The sequence below is a fragment of the Lynx canadensis genome, chromosome C1 (genome assembly GCF_007474595.2).
Source record: "Lynx canadensis isolate LIC74 chromosome C1, mLynCan4.pri.v2, whole genome shotgun sequence".
In the NCBI taxonomy this organism is placed as follows: Eukaryota; Metazoa; Chordata; class Mammalia; order Carnivora; family Felidae; genus Lynx; species Lynx canadensis.
This window is the reverse complement of record NC_044310.1, coordinates 110985617-111013565: the sequence shown is the minus strand read 5'-3', so window position 1 is coordinate 111013565 and position 27949 is coordinate 110985617. Positions and strand designations below refer to the sequence as shown.

At 46.9% G+C, this 27949-nt stretch overlaps 1 protein-coding gene across 1 annotated transcript; it reads right to left on the bottom strand.

Moving 5' to 3' along the window:
- On the bottom strand, positions 1–27949 carry ERCC3 (ERCC excision repair 3, TFIIH core complex helicase subunit). The gene is made up of 15 exons (XM_030325075.1): positions 27859–27949; positions 27290–27495; positions 26402–26638; positions 24526–24575; positions 23957–24092; positions 23388–23552; positions 22700–22904; positions 20266–20580; positions 14922–15106; positions 11417–11619; positions 10634–10730; positions 9404–9521; positions 4803–4921; positions 2487–2639; positions 1–432 (listed from the first exon to the last, which is right to left on the bottom strand). Exons 1-15 carry the CDS (start codon positions 27884–27886, stop codon positions 301–303), a joined length of 2349 nt encoding a protein of 782 aa, XP_030180935.1. The 5' UTR covers positions 27887–27949; the 3' UTR covers positions 1–300.

Sequence of the window (27949 nt, the reverse complement as noted above, 5' to 3'; positions counted from 1 at the left end):
AGTTGTTAAATGTTCCATTTATACACCTTAAACATTACAAAGATTTATATACAGGAATGACCACTCCCCAAGATTGAAAAATGGTCTAGGAACCCCCAAAAATATAGTCTCCCAACTTTTTCAAAAAGCCCTGGATGATTCACAAAGAGCCAAGCTCTCGATGCATTTTCCTCAATACAGTTAACAAACACTGCATCTAGATCATGTTGGCCAATGCCAGAGGAAAGATTATGATACGGAAAATCCCTCTCCAGCGTTGGTGCTGAGCACCCTGGCTTGACCTGGGTGACCATGTGGCCATCATTTCCTGAATCGCTTGAAGAGTGGGTGCACGTGCTTCGTGGAAGTCTTGCCCCGTGACGAGTGGTACTCCATGTACACGGTGTCGTCAGCCCCAGACATAGAGCTCATTGTGCCAAAGCGCCGAGACACCTGCGGGAGGACCCAGCCCAAGGTTAGTTTACAAGGGGAAAGACACTCCTTTTAGAACATTTATAATTGTAGTAAGTTTTTCAAAGTTTTTAATATTTTTTTTAGAACACTTATTGACTACTATGTCTCAGGCATTATACTAAACAGTTCACATGCATTTACATGTTATTAACTCATCCAATCCTCCCAATCATTATAATCCTCATTTTACAGATGAAGAAACTGAGGCACAGAGAGATTAAGTAACTTGTCCAAGATTACATAGCTCTTAAAATTTTTTTTTTTCAACGTTTATTTATTTTGGGACAGAAAGAGACAGAGCATGAACGGGGGAGGGGCAGAGAGAGAGGGAGACACAGAATCGGAAACAGGCTCCAGGCTCTGAGCCATCAGCCCAGAGCCCGACGCGGGGCTCGAACTCCCGGACCGCGAGATCGTGACCTGGCTGAAGTTGGACGCTTAACCGACTGCGCCACCCAGGCGCCCCTGCACAGCTCTTAAAGAGACGGGATTTCAACTCTGGCAGCCAGCTTCAGATTCCCTATTCTTAACCATAATGCTATTCTGCCTCTCTTACTAACAATTTATGAACAGAATTTTTCAACAGTGAGAACAGTGGTCCCCCAACAGCTCAAGACTCCACCATAAGGTTTTGAATCAAGTGGAAAGCCAGAAAGCCCTGGGCTTGAATCTTGGATCTACCTCTCACTGTGGACAAATACTGAATGTCTGCACCTCAATGAACTCATCTATAAAATGGGGACAGCCACATCTGTCTTGACATACATGGTGTGAACAGAAATCATACAGGCAGGGTTTGACCCAGAGCCTTGCACACCACTTGCACCAGATTACAAGCCTGGGGACATACAGGCACCAAGCAATGCCAGCCTGACCTTAGGGGACTCCCTGGTTGGTGGGATTGACCAGGCATTCCAAGGACACAGTGAGAGGCAAGAAGTTTCCCTGAAGCATCCATGAGGGAAGGCTCAGACACCTCCGAGCTGGTCTGGTCCCCCAGTCTCAGGCTAGAGGAAGGGCAGCACCTCCCGGGGGACAGTGTATTTCTTCCTTTACCCCAACCACTGCTCACCTCTTAGCTCTAATATCAATATAGTTTCCAATGCACCTGACTACACCATACTTTTCTCTTGGAAGAGCCGGATAAGAACTCCCCATAATGGTACTTTCATTAGTTATACCATATTATATAGGGCTGGGCACAGGCAGGCATTCAGTAACTATTTGTAGAATAAATGGAAAGTTCACTATTTTCAGAGAACTCTACATATTTTAATTAATTTTATTTTAGAGGCAGAGACAGAGCACTAGCTGAGGAGAGGGGCGGGGGGGGGTGGGCAGAGAATCTCAAGCAGGCTCCATGCTCAGCGTGAAGCCTCTATGGGGCTTTGACTTGAGCTAAAATTAAAAGTCAGACGCTCAACCAACCCAGCCACCCAGGTGCTCCTTTTTAATTTTTTTTTATTTAAATTTTCTTTTTATAATGTGAGAGAGAGAGAGACAGAGAGACAGAGAGACAGAACTCTACATTTTTCAAGATAAATACTGAAACTAGCTGGGAGAGGATCCTTAGACCCACCTTACTGGACAGCTTACTGGACTAGACCCACCTAAGCTGGACAGCTTAGCTCTATTACTGAGGAGGAAGCCAGAGTTGAATTGGCCTGTGCAAGGCCCTGGACGGCAGGCCCAGGCCTGCAACACCCCCTCCTGCAGCCACCTGGGAGCCAGCCTGGGGCCACATTTGCCATCCTGGGCTCCCCCATTCTGTGCACAGAGCAGGGGGCCAGCCACAGACTATGGGCGTGGCCACATGAAACAGCGTGTCCAGAAGGAAGGATGCACCGAAAGGTTAACGGGGGTAATTTCTGTTATTTTCTTCTCCACAGCTTCCTGGTCTTTCCAAGTCTTTATGGAGGTCGCACAGGTGCGCACGCGCACCTGCACACGCACAGGGGACGCAGTGCATGCGGGCGCATAAGAACTCTGTCCTTTGGGAGAACTGGCAGGTGGGGCCTCACCCGCTCACTCACCTGGCTGGACCTGGAGCCAAATTCTCCTGCCACCACCTCTTCCTCTGCATCCAGGTCAGTGGCTGCCAGGACCTTCTGTAGGAGCTGTTGTTGCTCTTCCCTCGTGGAAAACGCCAGCTCTTCGTCCTCCATACCAGCCAGCTTTGTGATCACCTATAAAGCCAAAATCAGCAGGCCACATGGCCCCTTCTGTTTTGCCTCCCTCGGACCCAGCTGAGCAGGTGGCTAAAAACGGAGAGCTCCTCTCTGGCATTGCAGAGACCAGCTTCAGAGCCATCTGTAACAGGGAGCTTAACTGATGACTGCGGGGCAGGAGATGGGAAGGAAATTCCAGAGACACCTACTCCCAGAACAGCAAATCCATAATCACTTACAGACGACCAACGGGACCTTGACAACTCTAATGCGCCCCCGTGGCAGTATTCCACCTTGCACCAGGTAAAGGAAGGGACCAAAGATGGAGGGCACAGCCTGCCGCTCTCAGGAAGGGTCTTCAGCCCCCTGGGCTTGGCCCATAGGACTTCCAGCAGGACGGCACTTAGAAATGAGAGCATGTCGGGGCGCCTGGGTGGCTTAGTCGGTTGAGCCTCTGACTTCGGCTCAGGTCATGATCTCAGTCTGTGAGTTCGAGTTCTGTGTGAGGCTCTGTGCTGACAGCTCAGAGCCTGGAGCCTGCTTCAGATTCTGTGTCTCCCTCTCTCTCTGCCCCTCCCCTGCTCATGCTCTGTCTCTGTCTCAAAAATAAGTAAAAACATTAAAAAAAAAAAAAAAAAAGAAATGAGAGCATGTCAAGGTGGGTTTGCAGCACTTTCTTCTAAGACAGCAAGAGAACAGCATGTAGAGATGTGGTGTTCCCTTCTTTGGAGGTGACTCACTATGAGGCCTACCAATTCCTGAAGAAAGCCAGGACTGATGACGTAGAGAAATCTCCCCCCCCCCCCTCTAAATCTTCTCATAATTTTAATGAGAAAAAAAAGGCCTAGAAGTAGGGATCTGGCTGAGCCCTTCAGGGGGCCACAGGCCCAGAGCATAAACATCGGGCGTTTCTGCCCTGGCCTGACCACCCCTCTGGGAAGTCCAGGGTCATGATCACAGGAGCTCTAACCGGGCTGCTCTCAGCAGGCAGCTCTGAAGGCAAGCGGGGCAAAGGCCCCTCCGACCAGCAGACAATCGCAGGTCCAGGTGCCTTTCTGCCAAGGGCACCTTCCAAAAAGCCCAGGACATGACCTGATTTGGCACATGTTCTCTCACTGGACTCTCCAGGGATCAGGACGTATGAACGTTACTATCACCACCTACTTTTCACAGACACATAAAAAGGTCATAATGCAAATCCTTCAAAATACGGTCAAGCATCCTGTCCTCTAGCCCAGCATGAGAAATCTGAAATTGTCACTGCTTCCAGCTAAAAAAGGAGGGGTCAGACGGCCCTGACCTCTTATCTACGGTTAATGACAGAAACTGGCCAACCTGAAAAAGACACAAGCGAAAGGATCTGAAAAGGCAGCCTGTAGTCTTCTGAGAACCAAGAATCTGGGAACCTACATGTTCTAGGGGTGTCCTTTTAGTCCCCAGCTTCCAGCACCCTCCATCCACCCCCACAAACAAAAACCTTTAGGGGCACAAAATCGTGACACAACCTTTCCACTTGTGTCAACAGAAGAGAACACAAACATGGCAGCCGGTGGAAGTCAGCCAAAACGTCAGCACCTCCCAAACTGCACAACCGTGGGTTCATAGCGCATGGACACCTGTGCCGTGAGGCCCCTGAGGCTGACTGACAGCACAGCTCGCCCAGCACCCAGCGGGGCGCCCCACTGGAGCCGACCTTGTATCACAAATCAGGTGTGTGAACAACCTGGGAAACCCTGAGCTCCAGTGGACAGCCACTGCTGGTGCAGGAAAGTAATCCCAAGGGGCTCAGGGTGGCACAGTGACGGCCATAGCTCTGAGGTGTCCCGAGTCCTGCCAGGAAGCACATCTTCCTGCTGACAGCTAACATTCTTCTTCCAAGACAATTGTAAAATCTGAACAAGTAGACACTCCAGACCCCTCACTTCGGAGGCCCCATTCTTTAACCATTCACTGTGGGAAGCCCGGGGCAGGAAGGGATCCTGCACAATATTTTCCCTCAAAGTCCCCGGCAATTTGTGCAGAGATACAGGGAACGTGAGGCGGGGTTTCCAATGCCCTCATGCTCTGTGCCTGCCTAAGCTGTCCCCCAGTGGTGCCGATGGCGGCTCCCCCTTCTCCTGGAGGTGCGGGCACAAAGCAAGCCTCGGTTCTATTCTCACCACGCATTTAATGAATACATACCTTAAAGCTATAACCCTGGTCTACCAAGAACCTCTGCCGCTTGGTTGAGTAAGCCATTTCCTGTGTGTCCTGGGACACCAACGAGTAGAAGAAGGCATTGTACTCCTCTGCCACCATTCCTTAAGGGAGGCAAGGAAAAGACAAACATCATATGACTTCACTCATGTGGAATTTAAGATACAAAACAGGTGAACATAAGGGAAGGGAAGCAAAAATAAAAACAGGGAGGGGAACAAAACGTAAAAGATTATTAAATATACAGAACACACAGAAGGTTGCTGGAGGGGCTGTGGGAGGGGCGATGGGCTAAATTGACAAGGGGCATTAAGGAGGACACTTGTTGGGATGAGCACTGGGGTTATACATAGAGGATGAATCACTGGAATCTACTCCTGAAATCATTTTTGCACTATATGCTAGCTAACTTGGATGTAATTAATAAAATATATATATATAATAATTAATATTATATATATGTTATATATAAACATAAATAAAATATATTTCTTATAATTAATACTATTTATATATATTATTATTTCATACACACACACACACACACACACGCACGCACATATGTAACATATATAAAAAGAGAGAGGGAAGGAAAAAGGACAACATTAGCTGTTACGATGCCTGGAAGCAAGGCTCCAGGGCTCAAAAGTACGCTGACCCTGCACAATGTGAGAGTTAGGGCGCTGAACCCCTAACCCTGCAGAGCTGAAAACCCACATAATGTCTAATTCCCCCAAAACTTAACTACTAATAGCCTACTGCTGACCAGAAGGCTTACCAGTAATATGGAATACTTGATGAATACGTATTTTGCATGTTATACATATTACATACTATTTTTAGTATAAAGTAAACCAGAGAAAAGAACACATTAAGAAAATCGTGAACAAAAGTACACTCCCAGTACTGTAGTTATCCAAAAAAACCCCCACAGCTCAAACTACAGTTCAAGGGTCAACCACAATGCAGTGGGAGAGCTTTGCAGTCAAGGGGCTAATGGCCTGGACTCTGTGTGGGCACTTACTTCATCAAAATTAAAAATGTTTGGTTAAAGAACACCATTAAGAAAGTGAAAAAACAACCCACAGAATGGGAGAAAATATTTACAGAGCATGTATCTGATAAGGAATTTATATCTGGACTATATAAAGAACTATTACAAGCCAATAATGAAAAGACAAATGACCCAATTATAAGAAGAGCAAAGGATCTGAACTGACATTTCTTTTTAAAGAAATTTTAATTGTTTGTTTATTTATTTTGAGAGAGAGAGAGAAAGAGTTCAAGCAGGGGAGGGGCAGAGAGAGAGGGAGAGAGAATCCTAAGCAGACTCCTCACTGATAGCAGAGAGCCCGATGTGGGGCTTGAACCCATGAACCACAAGATCGTTACCTGAGGTGAATTAAGAGTCGGAGGCTTAACTAAGCCACCCACATGCCCCTGAACAGACCTTTCTCCAAAGAAAATATACAAATGACCAATGAGCCCATGAAAAGCATTGAACATATTAGTCATCAGGAAAATGCAAACCACAACCACAATGAGGTACCACCTGCCACTCCCTAGGATGGCTAGAATCAAAAAAGATCAGGGTGCCCATGTGGCTCAGAAGGTTTAAGCGTCTGACTTGGCTCAGGTCATGATCTCATGGTTCATGAGTTCGAGCCCCACGTTGGGCTCTGTGCTGACAGCTTGGAGCCTGGGGCCTGCTTGCGATTCTGTCTCCCTCTCTCTGCCCCTCCCCAACTTGCACATGCTCTCTCTCTCCCTCTCTCTCTCAAAAATAAACAAACATTTAAATAAAAAAAAGTTTTAAAGAAAGGTTATTACAGCTATTGTCAAGGATGTAGAGAAACTGGATTCCTCACACACTGCTGCTAAGAGTGTCAAATGGTGCAGCCGTTCTGGAGGATAGTCTGGTAGTTTATTAAGATGTTCAACAGAGTTACCACATGACTCAACAATCTACTCCTAGTTATACCCAACAGACCTGAAAACATATGCCCACACAAATTTGCACATGACTTTCATAGCAGCAGTATTCCTAAGAGCCAAAAGTGGAAACAACCCAAGTGTCTGTCAATAGAAGAACGAATAAATAAGACATACAATGGAATATTATTCAGCATTAAAAAGGAAGGAAATACTGATACATACTACAATAAAGATGATTCTTGTGAAAACATCATGCTAGTGAAAAAGGCAGTCACAGAAGACCCAGACTGCATGATTCCATACATATGAAATGTCTAGAATGAGCACAATTATCAAGGTAAAAATAGTTGTGATTGCCTGCAGGTGGGGCTGGGAGGCAAGAAGAAAGGAAGAGTTACTGCCAATGGGAAAGGGTTTCTTTCCTGCAGTGATGAGAATATTCTAAACACAGACTGTGGTGATGGTTATACACTTTGCAATTATATTAAGAACCAATGGGGGCGCCTGGGTGGCTCAGTTGGTTAAGCGTACAACTTCAGCTCAGGTCGTGATCTCAAGGTTCGTGGGCTCAAGCCCTGTGTCAGGCTCTGTGCTGACAGCTCGGAACCTGGAACCTGCTTCAGATTCTGTGTCTCCCTCTCTCTCTGCCCCTTGCCCACTCACACTCTGTCTCTTCCTCAAAAATAAACGTTTAAAAAAAAAAAAGAACCAATGAACTGGGGCACCTGGGTGGCTCAGTCAGTTAAAGTGTCTGACTTCAGCTCAGGTCATGATCTCACAGTTTGTGAGTCCGAGTCCCACGTTGGACTCTCTGCTGTTAGCTCAGAGCCCACTTCGGACCCTCTGTCCCCTTCTCTCTCTACCCCTTCCCTGCTCTCATTCGCTCTCTGTATCTCTCTCTCAAGAATAAACATTAAGAGGGGCGCCTGGGTGGCACAGTCGGTTAAGCGTCCGACTTCAGCCAGGTCACGATCTCGCGGTCCGGGAGTTCGAGCCCCGCGTCGGGCTCTGGGCTGATGGCTCAGAGCCTGGAGCCTGTTTCCGGTTCTGTGTCTCCCTCTCTCTCTGCCCCTCCCCCATTCATGCTCTGTCTCTCTCTGTCCCAAAAATAAATAAACGTTGAAAAAAAAAAAAAAAAAGAATAAACATTAAGAAACAACAAATTAATGAACTATACACTTCCAGTGGACCGACTATACGGTATGTGAATTCTGTCTCAATAAAGTTGCTTGAAAAAAAAAAAAGAAAAAAAAACCCAAAAAAACAAAAACCCAGGTCAGAAAAAAAACCTAGAGCAGAAGAATGATCACAGAAACTAGGACAGAAAATACTGAAGCCTGTAAAACCTGATCCTTCTGGAAAATCTGCACATTTTGCTTCACAGTCCAAATGTCAGCAGGTTCAATATCTGTGTACTGCCTCTGAATTCAATTGTTTCTTAGTCTTACAAGAGCTCACAGATGCAAAGATAGCAGCCAAATACGTTACATCAAATAGTATTTTTAAAAAACAAATTCTACTCAAATTCAAAGGGGCTTTAAAATTAGATTTGTTTCTTTTGGGGGGAGGTAATGGGTAAGGCGTAAGTTAATGAGATACATTCACATATACTAGCCAGATGATATTCCTGTCAATTTATAAAAGCTATCGTTTCTCCAGCAGCCTTTTACACTGTTCTATTATATATGGCTCCCTCCTCACAAGAGTCCTTCAAGAGTCCTTCAAGAGGACTGTCATTCCCACTCTGGATGGGAAAGCAAGGCTCAGACCGGCAAACTACCTGCCCAAGGTCACCAGGGTGGTCTGGTGCTCAAGTTCATGCTATTTCTACTAACATGCCCTGTCTCCAGTTTAAATACAATCAGCCGCCTCTTAAACACATTCTACAACAGCACGATTCCAACATATGCCCCTACCCTTGTTTCCAGTCACCCTAGCAGTCCAGCTGCCCCTAAGGAAAGCGAATTCCCTGAGGACAGGGCCTGTGTCCTGGTCTTAGGGCCTGCCTGGTCCCAGGAGGAGAGACTCGGCCACTCTAAGCGTCAGTCCCTGCCACACCCACCATTAGGGTCAGGGCCCTCTCACCACAGGTAACAAGCAGAGACTCCGGCCTCGCACCCTCATTCACTAAGCACAACACCCCTGCTGCGAGCTGCCACCCAAGGCAGGACTCTTCACAGGGTGCGCGCAAAGTATCCCCGTGTGGCTGCCCGAGCTACTCTTTCCAAAGCCCTCCCCAACTCCTGACTCAAGGCCCAGGGTTCAGTTCCAGCTCCCACATGGCACTGGCGGCCCAGCTCTGCTTCCTGCCTTTTATGTCCACAGCACTGCACACTCACACTGCTTCCCTGGCCCCTGATGGCCTACCAACGCGACAGCTCGGCTTTGAGGACACCCAACGCGGAGCAGGCAGCTGCCACGGAGAACGCCCACATAGGAACTCCGAGGCCAGAGAAAGAACACGAGCCACGCTGATCTTGGTCGTTGCTTTGGGACCCCTCCCTGCGGCATCTACTTAGCCGGGGTCCCAGCATCCCGGGGTGCCTGCTCACCACCACGGGCACGCAGGCAGCACAGCCCTACCCTCTTCCGAGTCCAAGTGGCTTAAAAGGAAAGACTTGCTGGAGCAGAAGGCGTAAGGCCACCTTTACCTTTTTTGGCTCGGAGCACTCGCCCCAGCCTCTGGGCCTCCTGCCGTCGGGAGCCACCATGAGATGAGATCTGAATGAGAACATTTGCTTCTGGCAGATCAAACGATGTGTCACCCACCTACAGAAATGAAACAGCGTTGAGTTTGAAAAATTTTTTTTTTTTTTTTTTTTTTTTATCTGGGACAAGAAGAAAACAATCAGTTGACCTGGAATTTAAATAAGCTCTAAAGATAATTGAGAGAGACAAACCCATCCTCTTCCCTCTGCACCAGGGTCCTGCGGATGCAGGCAGGCCTCTAGGACCTTCTGTGAACTCTCCTGAGAGCTGTCCTAAAGAAGCGAGTCAGGACTCCCAGTCCCCACCGGCCATCTCATTTATGCTCTCAGGCCAGGCTGCTAGGGACCAGAGACAAGAGGGCCTATCAACAGAGATTCTTTGTAAAGGATTACTCTTCTTTTTTGCTACAGAAACACGTCTGCACAAAACCATCTACACTCGTGACTGGAGGCCAATGAAACCATCAGCACATGTGGGACACAGGACCTGTCAGGGCCCACTGCCCACACCAGGCTAGATCTGGTCAGGGTAGCGGCCTTGGCTTGAGGGTTCCAACCATGGAGGTTCCCAGCACATATCTAAGTATGGTACTTACTAACCCAGCTGTGATCAACTTTATTGGCAAACCGCATTTATTTTGAGCTTTGGGCCTGTTCTAATCTGAATGCCTGCTCTACACTGTTCGGCCATAGCTTCCAACAGTATCACCGAGCTGGGCCTTTGTACATTCGCACCGTGCCTACATCCACCGCCCACCACACCACGGCACACGAACAGCCAGGATGAAGGTTGCCCACAGCCCACAGGAAGCAAAAACTCCACAAAGAGAACCTCATCTAAATGTCCACTTCTGCCAGAATAGGTAATGAAAATTTTCCCCTGGGATAGAGAAAATACAATTTAAAATTCCTATATCCCCAAAAGAAGTGGGGAAAACCTCAGTCAAGCAAAGAGACTTTATAAATTGTCCACAACACATTCAACCCCACAAGTGCTCCTTCTGCTACCCATCAGAAAGCATTCCTGTCACCAGACACTGGAAACATGGGAATGAGAAGTGACACATGACGTCCCTTCAACAAACATGAATTCATGGCCCTCGCAATCACCCAGTGTCCCCTCTAGCCCTGGGGGTGCTGAGGCCTCACCACCACCCTGCAGGGCACACAGACCTTGGATATGAAGATGGTGTTGATTTTGGGGTTGTGCTTGAAATTCTGGAGAATCTGCATCCTCTCTCCCTGGGATGTAGGACCATAGATATACGGTCTAAAGAAGAATGAGGTGTGTTAGGAGGACCACAGAATCACCCCCCAATTAACATCAGTGGGAAAAGGAATTCTTGCAAGGTTGCTCCCTCCCGGGAAGCCCTCCACCATGCAAGAATATCAGAGGGAGGCCCATAAAAATGAGGGGCTATAGACCCTCAGCCAAGGTTCTGGTCACCACTCTCTTCAGGATTTCCTCCTTCACTTTTTTGTTTCTGGACTGTGCTTTTTTCCTAAATCCATGTCCCTCAATCTAAGCTTAGTGTCTACACAAGCAGTGCTAACACAGCATCCAGGTGGGACTAGGGGCCACTGAGGACACCGCTGGTGTTTCCTGAGAAGCTCTGTCTAGATGCAGGGCTGGCTGGGATGCTGGCCCAGCCAGCCTTGCCTTCCTGTCCCCTGTACAGTCTGACCTCAGCTCCACCAGAATGCTCACTCGGCCTGCCATTCCAGATACCAACTTGTGCCCACCTTCGGAGCCCAGCTCATAGATGGAGCCCCACCAAAGCAGCATGACTCTGGCCCCTGACCCCTGGGCTGAGGGTGACCAGGCTGCTGCAGAACCAGACCTTCAGACCCTAAGAGAACTTTGAGAGGCAAAGAAGGAAAACCAGGCACCTTCTGCACTCGGGTTTGGGGGAAGATTAAGCTGCCTTGGGGCAACTCCAACTCTTCACTTCTTACTTGTTCAGCCTAATGGCATATTCTTTCAGGGCAAACACATTGTCGGCAAAGACAATAATCTTGTCATTCCTCCTTTCATGAAACTTGATCAGAAACTGGCAAGCTCTGAATTTGTTGGGGTTCATGGTATACAGCAAGATTCGTTTCTTGGTTTTGATTGCCACATACTCCCGGTAAAACTCAGGAGACATCGGGCACCAAACCTGCGACACAGTAAGAATCAAGGGTCAGTTTGCAAATTTAAACATCACACAACTGGAAATTTTTAAAGACCATTAATTTAGCAGAACTAGCTTTAAAACAAATCAAAACAAAATCAAGTACCTAATGTTGAACAAGGACACTCTCATATTTTTATCTTAACACATAGATATAATAATAATAATTATTATTACTATTATTATTAATGTTTTATTTATTTTCGAGAGAGCACAGCAGGGCAAGGGCAGAGAGAGAGAGGGACAGAGGATCTGAAGGAGGCTGTGCACTGACAGCAGCAAGCCCAATGTGAGGCTTGAACTCACAAACCTCGAGATCATGACCTGAGCTGGTCAGATGTTCAACCAACTGAGCCACCCAGGCACCCCAAACACATGGATTTTTAAATGCATCGATATCTGGGGAATTACTTTCACACCAGCTCCAAGTAAGTAAAGGAAACCAGATTCTCAACCAGTGGTCCAAGTAATCCCTCCCGTTTAGACCACACCTCCACACACAAGTCTACACACAGCACTGCTATGGAGAAGCGCACACATACCTCCTAGCTCTGTCTGTTGAATTAGCCTAGCAATGACATCCTAGGAGTAATGAACACACCTAGCACCTAGATCTTGGTTTGTAAATTCCATTCTTTGCTAAAAGGGCACCTTGGAGAAATGGCTGATTTCCAGGGCCAGAATAGGTAGGGAAAGTACCAGATAAACCTAAAATACCTTGCTGTGCCAGAAAGCAAGGAAGTGCTCAAAGAATGGGGACATGTCAAATGGATACAGGAGCCAGGCTGAAGGGGTCCCACTGGTCACATCTGAGACAATTAGATCCTTCAAATAAGAATGACAGGAACACTCTTTGGGGCCTCCTCTGTGCTAGGCCCTTGTGCATCGGCTACTGGCAAGCTTATGGAAACTCAGACAAATATACTCAAGTGCCATGGGTTTTAAAGGTCTCAAGGCTGTGAACACACAAAAATGACCCTCTGGAAACTTTGCACTGAACAGGCCACAAAGCCTATCCTGACAGGCTCTGAATTCTGGGGTGTGACCAGTGCCACTTCTGTGTGATCACCACAGACCATTTCTTCATGCTGCAACCACTGTGGACTCAGCTGCTGTCGCTCCATGCCTACCACTGGCCTGAACTCGAATTCATAGGTTTTGCTGCCACTGTTTTCTGGTTCCCCCTGGGCTGTGTACTGTTATGACTCCGTTAGGATTTCTAGTTCTTTATAGTCAAAGCAATTCTTTTTCCACAGTAAAATCTTTAAAATCGTGCATTTCACAGAACATGAATGGTCCACAGACATAGGAAGCAATACTCAAGGTCATTAGTAAACAGGAAAATACAAATTAAGATCATAAGGAATACCATTTTCATACTTAGTATGTCAGCAAACAATTAAAAGAAAATAAAACTCAGTATTATGTACTAGAGAAGATGTGGAGTAATCTCACTCACCCGTGATGAGAGTGTCAGCCGGTCCAATACTTTGGAAAACAGTGTTTTCTAGGACACAACTAGTGAAGAGAACAGCCACACAGCCTTTGACCCAGATATGCTACCTCTGGGTGTATCTGCCAGAGCAGTGGCCTTCACAGTTGAATCATTTTAGGCCACAAACTAAACATTCATATGCATGAACACAGTTGTATTAAACAACATATACTCAAGAACAAAAACAAAAAACAACATCTACCCTTAATGTACTTATGCATTTTGGCAGATTCTATTCTTTCCTGATAATGACCCAATAAAGTAATGTCACCGCCTACTATGGGACCACAGTCCACAGTACAAACAACACTGCTTTAGAAAAAAATGACCCAAGGCCCCAGAAAACAGATATAAAAATATTTGCAGCAACACTATCACAACAGCAAAAAAAAACAGAAACAAAAACAAAACACTAAGCTCCAAATTTATGAAGAATAAATCAGTGGCTTCCTAGGGCTGGAGCAGAAGCAGGGATTCATGGCAAATGGGCATGAGGGAAATTTCTGGGGTGGTGACAGGGTGGTGGGAAATGCAATTCGAAACTGGAGGGTGAGGACAGCTACATAATTCCTTACACTGACTAAAATCACAGAATTTACTTACTTACAACAGGTGGATGTTATGAAACATCAACTTAACACCTCAATAAAGCTGTTACAAAGACAAACTTAGCAACCCAAGTGTCTGTCAACATTATTTTTAGTGTTGTGTAGTATTTCATCATATATCCTGTTGTGGTATATTTGTACAATGGAATACTGCAGAGCACAGCTACCTGCATCATCAAAAAAGTAATACATTACGCAAGGGATAAAAGTACCAAGCAAGGGACAGAAGTCATACGAGAACACACAAAACTAGGTTCTATTTTCATATACAGGAAGACTTTTTTTGAAGGCAACGCTAAACAAAGTAGGTGATGGAAATATACACAAGAGGTAAAATAATAAAGGGAGAGGATGACAAGTTCTGTCATGGGACAGTGAATCCCCTGGCGGGGGAGGGGAGACACAACTGGAGAGGATTAGGGCCCTCAGAGATTCCGGCAATGCTCTGTTTCGTAGGATGCGTGTTGATTATGAAGAGGCAACTACAGGGTAAGGAAGTTTTCAGCAGAGCAAGTCTACCTGCACAGGTTCCTCACACTCACCGTTACCCAAGAGGCCCCCTTCTGCCCTTGTGGGACAGAGGCCACCTGACCCTAGCCAGTGAGTGACAGTCATTTCAAGTTGCCAGGAAGGATGTTTGCAATTGTTCCTTCTGAGAAGACTTACCTTTGAATGCGTATTTTCAACATTTACCTGTGCAGGTATTCACTGTGGAACAAAACTGGGACAATGTGTTTCCCAATGTGTTTAGAAATGATGTAGGCCACAGGTGCCTTCTGGGGACACCAAAACCAAGAGGCTTTGACCCTGGGGTGGCCTGGATGGTGGCCCACACAGGAGCACCCAGGAACTCCTCAAAGGTGAGGGTGGGCAGGACCATCCAGAGGTGCTCACTCCCAGGGAAAAGGAGGAGTGGATGTGGAGGTCAAATTAGCCTGGATTACCATCCCGACTTGAGCACTTACTGACTGTGTGCCCCTGGAAAGGGGTTTTGTTTCACAAGTCTTTGGAGTGGGTAGAACACTGCCCACCTCACAGGGGGACTGAGGGAACAGTATAAAGTGGCAACACTTCTGCTCAAGTCCTGACTGTGTATCTGCCCACGGGGAGGGGACCTGAACCATTTCCCCTTAAGCATGGGTGGAATCCCTCTCTCGAGGCCATACCAGGAAGGGGAAAGCTACCTCGGCACACTGGACTTTGGCGATGTAGCCATTGTTCTGCAGCTCCATCCAATTGGCTTCGTAGAGCTTGGGGCCAATCAGAAAATTTAAGTCGACAATTTTGTCATCTTCCCGGACGAGGGTGGCGGTCAAACCCAGCTTGCAGTGGGCCTGCACGATGGTAAGCACCCGTCGGAACATCCTGGCTAGGGAAACAATCGATGCATTCACACTGTCACTTTTTTTAACATTTTTTTTAAATGTTTACTTATTTACTTTGAAAAAGAGCACAAGCAGAGGAGAAGTAGAGAGAGACGGAGAGAGAGAAACCCAAGCAGGCTCTGCACTGTCAGCACAAAGTCCAATGTGGGGCTCCATCTCACAAATCATGAGATCATGACTTGGGCCAAAATCAACAGCCAGAGGTTTAACCGACTGAGCCACCCAGATGCCTCAACACTGTCACTTTTTTAAATGCTCAAGTACCACACACAGCCTTGCGACTTTACACGGGCCTGTGACACTAAGTGGGCTAACCCCGGGTTTCTGAATCATAGGAACCTGGCTCTAGACCAGAATGACTAGGCAAGAACACTTAATCATCACTTTTAGACCTGTCCAAAAGAAGGAAGAAAAAGAGAACAAAAGGGAGAAATGGCTTTAGGGAAGCTCCAAATCAGTGAGCCCCAGGATCCTTCCTTGTAACAGCTAAGCTACCAACAGGAGTGCAAATGGCGATCTGAAACACGATGTAACACTTAAAACACCAGTGAGCTCCAAATGATGCAAGGAATGTATTCATCCCAAAACTTGTACCCAGGATACCAGGAAGATGGCTGGGTGACCATGGGATCAGAGAAACAAAAGGAGCCGGGTCTGCTGGACTTCCTACCATCTTCCCAGAAAGCAGGAGACAACAGGGAGACATGAAACCCCAGGCACCCTCCTTAGGAAACTCCCTTCTCTGAGCTTTCCAATTAGATTCATCTGGTCCACCAGCAACCTCCTGTCTCTGTTTGGAATGTTCTAATTCTGGTTTATCAAATTAAATAAACACATAAATGGGATTAAGATACTAATTTCAAAAAGAACCAATTAATGGATTTCCATGGGCTCATCCTTTAAAAATACTAATACTCCGGGGGCGCCTGGGTGGCTCAGTCAGTTAAGCATCTGACTTCGGCTAAGGTCATGATCTCGCGGTTCCTGAGTTCGAGCCCCAAGGTCAGGCTTTGTGCTGACAGCTCAGAGCCTGGAACTTGCTTCAGATTCTGTGTCTCCCTCTCTCTCTGACCCTCCCCTGCTTGCAATTTGTCTCTCTCTCTCTCAAAAATAAGTAATAAAACATTAAAAATTTTTAAAAAATACTAATATTCCAAAAAAAGGTTAAAATGTTTGTGTTTCGCTTATCTTATAATACAATTAAAAGTGAGGTTAGTGATACTGCAGAAACAGAGGTTAACAATCTGAGGAAGGAAGGGTCAGACTGCACCAGAACACAAACCAAAAACGTAAGAACAGTGAGATAGCAGAGGACTGTCTGGGCCCCTAGTAAGTGTCCAGGTCTTCCAAGCTTAAGGTGGTTTGCACATACACTTGAAGACAAAGACCAGCAGCATAGTTATCTCCAAGGACTGTGCTGCTCCAAAAAAAGGGGAGCCAAGGACCGCAGACCAGGCTCCTCATGTCAGAAGGGCATGGCAGCCAAGGCAATGGAGACAGCAACCTCATGTGAGTGCCATGGAGGCAGCGCTGGGGACAGCCCAGAGATGCTATCAACCCAAGGGAAGCATGAGTCCGCTCCCTGCCTGGATACTCTGCAGCCAGAAAGAAGCCCCCGCTGTGGCATCTGCCCTACAGACCAGCCACGTCCCACTACCACATTCTCCAACAGCCATAGGGCTGTCAGGAGGAGGAACCCACATATGACACAGTGTACAGATGGTTAAGTTTTTACACAGCTATGTCCCTGTGAAATCACCCAGGTCAAGACAAGTGTTCCTAGCACCTAGAAGCCTCTCCTCTGACCCCGCCTGTCAATACCAACACTCCCCCCTCAAAGGAATCACCATCTCACTTGTCATCCAAACTTTGTATTAATAGAATCACAATACATATTCTGTGGATGTGATTTGTTTTGCTGTACATGTCACAGGTGTCAGTTGTCTCCCACTTCATCCCTAGTCCAAGCACAGTGCTTGATACATAGTGGGTTCTTAATAAATACTTCCTAAAATAATGAAAGTGGCACAGTGCAGTAAACACTTAATACATGCAAGTCTGCAGTTACCGATATTTTATCAATACAGTGAGTGACACAATAGGACTCTTTTTGGACGATGTCTAAAAGAAAACAGCCATCTTTACCTCTTGAGATAAATCTCAAAGATTTATCATTCTACCTCATCCAACGTGGTATACTTGTTTAACAATCAAGAATCTTGCTGTGATTTGTTAGAATTCCCTAATTTAACATTGGCTCTCTGGCCCAGTGAGCATGGCCAGGCCAAGGAGCTCACAAGAACACAACAGAACTCAGAATTCTATTTAAAGCTGTTTGGTTTTACTCTCCTACCCAGCCAGAGACAAACTGACCCAGTGAATCAGGAAGAGAAAACACACAGATGGCAAGCATGAAATTTTGTGGGGTACACCCTGTATCCTCATCACCAGACAACCAATCTCAAGCCTGGCTGCCGCCCTCTGAAACCTGGGACCTAGGCTAAAAACGAACATCAACATAAACTAAGTACATACTCAGGTTTCCCAAGTTTCAAACACAGACTCCAAATGAACCACTGCACAGCACTTCCAAACTCATTTGTAGGATGTGATTCTCTAGGTCATCGATTTCCAATCCAATCAGAGCCAGTAACCTCCTGCTCCTTAAATTTTTTTTTTGGAGTTTAGTTTTTAAATTAGCACACAGTAAAAAGTGACCTTTTGCTGTGGGTGGATGGGATTGGTTCTCTAAATTTTAACACATGTGAAGATCTGTGTAACCACCACCACAATCAGGATACAGACAAACCCATTACCCCCAAAACACTCCCTCCTGTTCTCCCTTTACAGCCACACCCTGGCACCCACTGATCTGTTCTCCATCACTAGTTTTGTCTTTTCAAAGGCACTATACACCATATAACCTTCCAAGATGGGCTGATTTCGCTCAGCAAGTACCTCTGAGATTTCTCCAAGTTGTTGCATGTAGCAACAGTGTGTTGTTTTGTGGCTGAAAAGAGTTCCAGGGGAGGGACCTTCCCATTTGTCTATCCAGTCACCCACTGTTGGGCATTTTGGTTGTTTCCAGGTTTTGGAGACTCTGACTAAAGCCCCTATGAACATTCATGTACAGGTTTTTGTGTGAACCTGAGTTTTCATTCTCTAGGACAGATGCCCAGGGGTGGGCCTGATGAGTCACATGGCAATTTTTTAAGAAACTGCCCAACTTTCCACAGTGACTGTACATTTTGTGATTCCTCTGGCGGTGCATGCCAGCTGCTCTGTACTCTTATCAGTTATTGTCAGTATTTTCCATCGTGGCCACTCTGATGGGTGTGTGGCAGCATCTCGTCGCATGGTATTAATGTGCACTTCCCTCAGGGCTAATGACGTGAAATATCTTTTCAAAGGCTCCTAGGCATCTGTATATTCTCTTTGGTGAAATGTCTACTCTTGTCTTTTGCCCATTTTCTAACATCTCTGCCACCGCCAGAATGTCTAACTGGCAATCAAATGAACGTGCCTAAAGCCGAACCCCTGCACTCTGCAAACCTGTTCCTTCTACAGCTTTCCCCAGTTCTGTAGCTTTCCTTCCAGTTGCTCAAGCCAAAACCCATATGGTCATCCTTGATTTCTCTTTCTTTCAGGTCTCATGGCCAGCCTGTCAGCTCTGCCCTCACAACACATCCAGAAGTAGATTACCTTTATTCTTACTGGTTCAAGCCTCTTGGTTGGGCCCATCCAGCTGCTTCCACCCTTGCCTCCTTCCGTTTATTCTCAGCACAGCAGCCAGGGTGGTACTTTCATAGTACATGACAATCAGATCATGTTACCCTTTGCTCAAATCCCTCAAATGGCTTCCCACCTACTCATATAGTACAAGCCCAACACCCTACAGTGACCTACGTATAGGATTTGGCCCACACTCTATCCTGCCTGGCCCTCTCTAACCTTGGCTTTGGCTGCTCTCCTCTATGTCCCTCCTGCCGCATAGTCATCTTGCTGCTGTCGGACCGTGTCAAGTACTCTCCCACCTTGGGACTAATGCTGCCCTGTTCCTTCAACCTGAACGACCCCCAATCCCTACGTGGCTTGCTGTGAACATTGATAGGTACCCTCAGACATGCAGGAGGGCTGGAGGGGTTCTCATTAACTGAAAAGAATGATGCTAGGGCCACCTAGGCAGTATTTTGAACACTACGTGAAAATGCCTCTGATTTCATTTCATGCAGAGAAATCCCTAATTTACATTTAACTTACCAGAGCTTCCCCTTCATTTGTTTTATCAATGAATACTGGAATACTATGTGGCAATAAAAGGGCAGATACTACCAATACAATGTTATATGGGTCAACCATCATGCAAAGTAAAAACAGCCACATCTAAGAAAATATATATTATATGAGTCTGGAAAATAAATGAAATATTTACTATTATATATAACATGTATTCCTTAAAACATATATGAATTATATATATGATTCACATTATGGTATTTCTCGAAAAGGCAGGTCAACTATAGAGACAGGAAGCACTTCCATGGTTCTCTGGGGCTGGAGCTGAAAACACTGACTGTAAATGAGTATGAGGGAGAGGTTCTAAAACTGGATCACGGTCACGGCTGCACAACTCCATAAACCTGTGAAAAATCTTGAATTGTACATTTATAATAGGTAGTTTTTACTGGTGGAAATTGTATCAATATAGCTATTTTTTTTAAAAAAAGACTGCCTGCAACACTTGGAGAAGTTGGGCTTCTGTAACGTATCAAGGATCAATACTTCAATTCAGCCTTCAAATAAAACAAACACCATGACGGCAAGGACTTCAGTGCTGCTGGTCCAGTTTTCACAGCACCATAAGCCAACCGGTTAAGGGTAAACTGAACTACAACAGTAAGATTGAGGAAGAAGGGAAAAGCCATTTTCTGAATGACTACTGTGGGCCAGTGATTCACGAAGCTGTCTGCCACCCACCCTCATGCCCACCCCCCCACATGCTTCGGACTTACTTTAAAACTTTACCCAGCAGACCTTTCTAGCAAGACAGATGAACTACACAGCAGTCTTCCCTCCACCCAACGAATAGAAATCAATTTTTGTCTCTGCAATGAGCAGGTAGCTCGGCTCTCAGCCTGCTTACCTGGTATGGTATGTACTTCATCCAGGATCATGAGGCCCCACTCCTGAGTTTTGAGCCACTCCATGACTCGCTCAGCCTCCCAGGACCTTTTGGTGGTGTGGCCCAGCATGGAGTAGGTGCTAATGGCAATGGAGCAGCCGATGGGCTTGTCCTTGGCATCGGAGGTGAAGCGGCAGATCTGGCTGTCGTCAATGGTGGACCACATCTTGAACTGGGCTTTCCACTGCTCCACAGACACAGCTGAGTTGCCCAGTACCAGACAGCGCTTTCTCACGGTGCAAGCAGCTGTCACACCAACCAGGGACTTGCCGGCACCTATGTGAAACCAAAGGGCAATGCCACCCAAGGCCAGGTTGCAATGAAAGACAAAGACAGGGGTGCCTGAATGGCTCAGTCGATTAAGCGTCCAACTTTGGCTCAGGTCATGATCTCACGATTCGTGAGTTTGAGCCCCGCATCGGGCTCTGTGCTGACAGCTCAGAGCCTGAAGCCTGCTTCGGATTCTGTGCCTCCCTCTCTCTCTGCCCCTCCCCTGCTCATGCTGGTCTCTCTCTCTCAAAATAAACATTTAAAAAAAATTTTTTGAAGGACACAGACAGAATCCACACACAAATCTGGGTGAATTACTTGCAATAACCCTCACAGCCGATACCATGAGGCACTTCTTGCTCCAAGGTCTGTTTTCTTCTCTATAAAAAGGAGACACGTCCAGCTCACGCACAAATGTGACAATTAAGAGACAGGCACCAGGCCCTCCTGTGGCATTTTCCATGAATTTTGTTCTAATGTTGAAATCTCAAAACTCACCAGAGATAAGAGACCCTCTTATTGCTGAAATTGTGAACACGAGGAAACGAAAGCGGAGGTACACGTGGCCCCCGCCATGGGAAGGTGGTGCCTTGGAGGAAAAGTGTGCCCGGCACACAGACCACACCGAGGGCCCAGTACAAGGCAGCTCTTAGACTGCACAACGTGCTGGGCTGAGAATTCAGGCATACGGGAGATGTGTACACTACTGGCAAAGACAGAGGCGAAATTCCAGGGCTTCCAAGTTTACTATCTTCCACCATTTGAAGATCAAGATAAAAATCAAGCTATTCCTTTAAACAGCATTTCCTCCTTCACCAGGCATGTGCATCAAAATCACCCAGGGAGATTAAAAAAAAAAAAAAAAAAAAGAATATGGAGGCACAGGCCTCTCCCCTGGAGATTCTAACCTCCTCAAGTCTGAGGTAGGGCCCCCAGGTGAATGTGCTGTGACCTCTGGCCAAGAACCTCAGCCAGGACCTGACATGACTTAGGACAAATGATATCAGACAGGTGCCAAGGAGGCTATACTCTCCTTTCTTGGATGTGCACACTGTAATAAGCCATCCAGGAACGAACAAAGCTTCTCTGCTATGAAGTCTCCAAATACACACACTCACAAGCTGATTGCAAAGGATGAGACCCTAACTCCAGTGTACAAGATATCACCTGCCCCTGCAAGTGCAAGCTGGTGCAGCCACTCTGGAAAACAGTATGGAGGTTCCTCAAAAAATTAAAAATAGAACTACCCTATGACCCAGCAATTGCACTACTAGGCATTTATCCATGGGATACAAGTGTGCTGTTTCAAAGGGACACATGCACCCCCACGTTTATAGCAGCACTTTCAACAACAGCCAAAGTATGGAAAGAGCCCAAATGTCCATCAATGGATGAATGGATAAAGAAAATGTGGTGTATATATACAATGGAGTATTACTCGGCAATCAAAAACAATGAAATCTTGCCATTTTCAACTACGTGGATGAAACTGGAGGGTATTATGCTAAGCGAAAATAGTTAGAGAAAGACAAAAATCATATGACTTCACTCATATGAGGACATTAAGAGACAAAACAGATGAACATAAGGAAAGGGAAACAAAAATAACATAAAAACAGAAGAGACTCATAAATATGGAGAACAAACTGAGGGTTACCGGAGGGGTTGTGGGAGGGGGGATGGGCTAAATGGGGAAAGGGCACTAAGGAATCTCCTCCTGAAATCATTGTTGCACTATATGCTAACTAATTTGGATGTAAATTTTTAAAAATAAAAAATAAAATGAAAAAAAAAAGACAGCACCTGCCCCACATCACTGTCACTGCCCAAGATCTTACACATTGCTTAGTCTATGTGTTTACCATCTGTCTCTCTACAAACAAAATGAGCTCCCCGAGGTTGGAAGTGTTGTTCTATCCACCACTGTATCCCCACTGCTGAGGTCAAAGCCCTGCACACAGCAGGCACTCAAATATCTGTTAGGTCACGGATCAGGGCGTCATCTGACCTCAGCTGCTCCCTGGCCAGGTATGATTTAGAGAAGGGCACACAAAGGAGAGTGACAGAAAGCTGGCAGACCATGACAGAAGAGTCTGGCCACCTTCTTCATTCAGGTGTCACTTACCACAAGGAAGAACGATGACCCCTGAGCGGGCACGTCCATTCCCAAACATCTTCCGTAAGCTCTTTTCCTGATAAGGTCTAAGGACGGCTGTGGGTTTCAGGTCAATGTTGATATCAGGGTTAACAGAATCATTCCGGAAGTCATACTCTGCCAACAGGGGGTACTCCAGGTGGATACAACGTTTCTGGAGCTCTTCAATCATTTCCTGGGGAGTGAGCATGGAAGACATTTATAATCTTGTTAAATCCAAAGCATGCTCATAAACTATGCATAATCCAAGGGGGTTAATGGTCAAGAAGACAGCATTTTATGTAGGCTTTTACAATTTCAGATCTTGATCTGCTTGATATCAAGTAGATATCTGCTTGATAACAGCTGGGTTAAAGCACAGAAAAGCAACTCAAGTTAAGGACACAGACAAAATTAAATCCAATCACCAAAATGCCACCAAAACCACCAAAATGCCCCTCAGACACTTCCCACATCTCCCAGGAACTTGTGAAGACTGACCCAGCAGCCAGAGTCACAGGACACTCAGATCTAACCCCATCAGGAGGAACGATGCCACAGCTCACAGACACCATAAAGGAGAAAGCAATTTCAGGAAGACACGGGGATCCCTTCCTCTCACACAGACCGCAGAGTCCATGCAGGGCTGGGCTGCTTGGAGAGGGGTACATTCACTAACCTGCTTGACTTCAAAAGATACTGTCTGGGTCTCTTCTTCTTCTTCCTCATCCTTGTCCATTTGTTCGTAGAAGTCAAACAGGTCTGTGGGGATATCAGATTTTCCCTGTGGGTCCGTCACCCGGGAAGTGGAAGGCCCACCACTGCCCTCAGCAGTCTTGGCGATCTGTAAGAAAGGCAGGATCTGAACCTCTGTGCAACAATGAAACCTCATGCCACCAAGCAAGAGCCAAAGTTGAACAAGCAACTGCAGCTGTAAGAAGATGGGAGGGGTGCCTGGGTGGCTCAGTTGGTTGAGCATCCGACTTCGGCTCAGGTCATGATCTCGTGGTCTGTGAGTTCGAGCCCCGCATCGGGCCCTGTGCTGACAGCTCAGAGCCTGGAGCCTGCTTCGGATTCTGTGTCTCCCTCTCTCTGCCCCTCCCCCACTCATGCTCTGTCTCTCTCTTTCTGTCAAAAATAAATAAACATTAAAAAAAAAATAGTAAGACAGCAGGGTCCCAAGATGCAAATGCTGAACTGAATGTCCCAATGCTCCCACTACCAAGGGTGACCCAGGAGCCCACTTACAGCCGACTTGCTTGTGAACGTCTCTGTGATGAGCTCCGTGGCCTCCCCGTCAGAGTTCCGCAGGCGGCACTCCCGGATCACCGGATCCTGGAGAAGATGCTGGATGACATCAGGGTGGGAGCTTTCAACAAAGTACCTAAAAGAGGGGAGGGAAGGAGGTGACTACTGAGCAGTACACCATTTCCAGAAGGTTCTGTGGCTCATTTGATCAGATGGGCTGGAAATAGTGGCTCTGTGCTTCTCTCAATCTCTTAGTCTCCCATACCCTTGGCCAGATATGAGCTGCGAGCTACTGGCCAAGATATAACAAATGAGATTGTGGACAAAATCTGGCTTTGAGGTCAAATAAGGAGTGGCCTGAGCCTCAGCGTCACTGCTCGGGAGTGGGGAACATGGTGGCCAGTAAATGAATTCCCAGTTTTGGTCACTTCCCTTCGCTCATCCCTTCTATCCCCTTACTCAGGGGAGCACGTGCTGGTGCAGACAGACAGCCCACAGACATCAGCTCCTTGCCACCTGCTCTGCACAGGGCACAAGTGCCTTGGGGGGCTTGTCACAGGATCCCTTACCTGTTGTGCTTCAGGACCAGCTTGACTTTTCCGTAGCTGACAGTACACAGCTGCAAAGAGTGATAACATCCAACAGGCACAATTAGCAATACTCGGCTCACTAGGGACACATTCATTAGTGGGCATGTCTTACTACCTACCAAGTGAAGACTTCAGTTTACCCAATGTGCAATCCTAAAGAAGTCAGGTCTGCCAAAAGTGAGCTTTTTCTTATTAAACTCTACTCTTGAGAGTAAAACCTTGCTTTTGCCTGGCTCTTTCTGACGCACATCTTAATTTATAAAATGCTACGTAAAATCTTTATTTTCCCTTCCCTTTTCTTCTCCATTCCCACAGGCCCCAACCTAATCCAATGGTTCATCCAGCCACACCAGCATTATTACAGGTCCCAGCACAAAACTGGCACAGAGCATGTATTTAGTAATTGCTGTGTAAATTAAATGCAAAACCCCCTGGCCTCCTCACCAATGTTCCTATTTCTCCCAACTAGAATGTAAGCTTTGGAGTGCCTGGGTGGCTCATTCAGTTAAGCATCCGACTCTCGATCTCAGCTCAGGTCTTGATCTCACGGTCAGGAGTTCAAGTCTCACACTGGGCTCTGTGCTGGACATGAAGCCTACTTAAAAATAACAATTAAAAAAACAGAATGGAAGCTTCTTGACAGAAGAGACTACAGCTGAAATCTTCTAGGTTCCCAGCAATCTTCAGGACGGAAAGCAGCAGAGGTTGTGTGGTGGCCGTGGAGATCTGCCGCTCAGCTCTCAGGCTGTGACCAGCCCCTGCTGCTGCCCTTCTGGATCCCCTGCTGCATTATACCAACACCTACATTCCTGCAGGCGGCTCCAGGCCAAGACTGAGCACAGCCAGTGTGCTAATGCAGGGTTCATTCCAGCAAGGTGAGGCCCTTCTCCCTGGGCACCTTTCCATATCACAAGAAGACAGAACTCCTACCAGGGCTCCTGTCAGCTTCCCTGAGATCGGATGCATCACTGTACTGACGGTCTGTGGCACTCACCAGATCTGGGGGTCTGAATCCAACTCCCTTAGATCAGCTGAAGGTGACAAAAGCCACTGTCATCTATTCTGAATGGCATTGACCTCTCAGGACAAACCCAAGCATGTCCAATGCTCTTCATATGGAACCCTATCCACTTCAACATTTGCAAGTTCTTTTTGATTTTCCCTAATGGAAAGTGTTGACTATTGGTCCCGTGCAGGAATTCAGCCTTAGACAGAGTTTACCACTTATATTAGTCTGCTCAGCTGCTGTTCAAAACACCACAGACTGGGTGATTTAACAACAGAAACATTTCTAGAAATCCTCCATCAAGGTGCCAGTGAATAGTTTTTAGTTAAGACTCTCTTCCTGACTACCTTTTCACTATGTGCCCATATGACCTCTTCCTTGTGCACATGCAAAGAGAGCACCTGAGCTTTCTGGATGACTATTCTTAAAAGGATGCTAATCCTATTGGATCTGGGCCCCACTCTTATGATCCCATTTGACCTTAATTACTTCCTCATTACAAATATAATCACATTAGGGGTTACAGCTTCATATGAATTTTGGAGGGGACACAATTCAGTCCAAAACACCATTCACTTCTGGCTGCATTCCCAAATAACCCTGCCCAGAATGGGCCTGAATTAGTATCCCCAATGTGTTAGTGTTCATTGTATCAGAGCGCTCATGAGAAGTGTGGCCTCAGCAAGAAGAGATCCAGAAGAGAAGCAGCTGTGGGAATCAGTTATGTCTCTCCACACGAGATCTGAATGGCATCTTCATGATGGCCACAGGTTGACAATGGGTAGTACCTGTCCACTATTAACACATTCACAAGGAAGGCAAAAGCGCTGGCCTTAGCTCCCCACTTGCCTTAATAAACTGAATAATTCCATCAGGGACTCCTGTCTTGCTGAGCTTCCTGAGATATTCAGTGATGTCACTAGTTTGTAGCCCAACACTGACAGCTGCATACAGGGAGTAGGCAGTTAGTTTGTACTCATGCACGTGGGTTGGTCGGCACACTGGCTCTGCAATAGCCACCAGGAAGTCTTGAGCATATTTGTAAACCGGAGAGAAGGCTTCTAAGAAGATGTGGCCATCAGGAGCCTAAGAAACACCAAATGGACATGACAGACAAAACAAAAAACAAAAAAACCAAATGAAGTGTAGAGACTATTAGACTCTTTCCCACACCATTACCCGAAAAGATAAGCTGCCCAAAAGGGATCTTTAACACCAAGGATATTTTTGTAAGCCCTCCTTCAGCCAACTGTGGGCCTGTAACTTTAACCAGATCCAAGGAATGGAGAGATTAGAAGAGCAGGTTTCCGAAGTCGGTTTCCACTCTTCTTCACAGGGAAAGCCCACCTTATTGGCTATCTTCAATGTACCTTTAGGTTAGTTTTCAAACAAACGTAGACTATTACCTACTTCGAGCTGAGCAACAGAGTGGCCTAGCAAATATATAGCTTCCATTACTTTTTGTAGATGGGTAATTAAAATGTTACACAATAAACAGCATTTGCTCAGTAAATAAAAAAGTATTTCCACGCATGTGGTAGAACTGAAGGGAAGGAGAGAAGGAGGGGCTAGAAACGAAGGCTAGTGTGCCCTGGGTACCTGCTCCTTCTCAGGCTGCTCAAACAGCATGTGTGAAAGCCGTCTCCCAGCCAGCTCTGGAGGGCAGTACCCTGCATTTCCATTTGGGGTCCAAAAACCGAACCAGCTTGGCTCTGCCCTGGCGGAGGGTATGCTTACCACCCAGAGGGGCCTCGACGTGTGGTCGTCCTTCAGCGGCATCTGCAGCCTGTAGTCCTTGGCTCCATATTCATCAACTTTGGTGCCGGACTCATCCACCTGCTTCCCAGCCGCCGAGGGGACCGCTTCCTGAGAGTCGTTCCCGGGGACGTCGTCGTCATCTTCTTCTTCATCCTCGTAGTGCCGCTTCTTAGACTTCTTCTTATCTGCAGAGACGGACACAGAAGTGAGCGCAGCAGGAGCCTAAGGTTCCCTCCGCACTGTTGAGTGACATTTCGAAGGAACCTGGCAGCAGCCGTACTTCATTCACCAACGCCATGCACCCCTAGCCAAGAGCCACCTGCGTGCCGCTGGCGTCCTCTCCCTCCAACGCTTCCCACCCGGCCCACGACGCAAGGCGGCCCAAAGGTCAGGGATCGCCCCCTGCCCAGCAGCTTGTCGCGACAGCATGAACAGGCCGCGAGACACTGCGGGGCCGGCAGCCGCTGAGAAGCCCGGAGCGGCTACGACACAGGACGACGGGGAAGGCGAGCGCAGGCAGGCCCCAGAGCGCCCGCGCCACGTCTCACCGCGGTCTCCCCGGTCTCTTTTGCCCATGGCAGCAACAGCACCACACAGCCGGTGCCGCCGAGTCTCCGCGGCGGCTGCTCCCAACGGGGC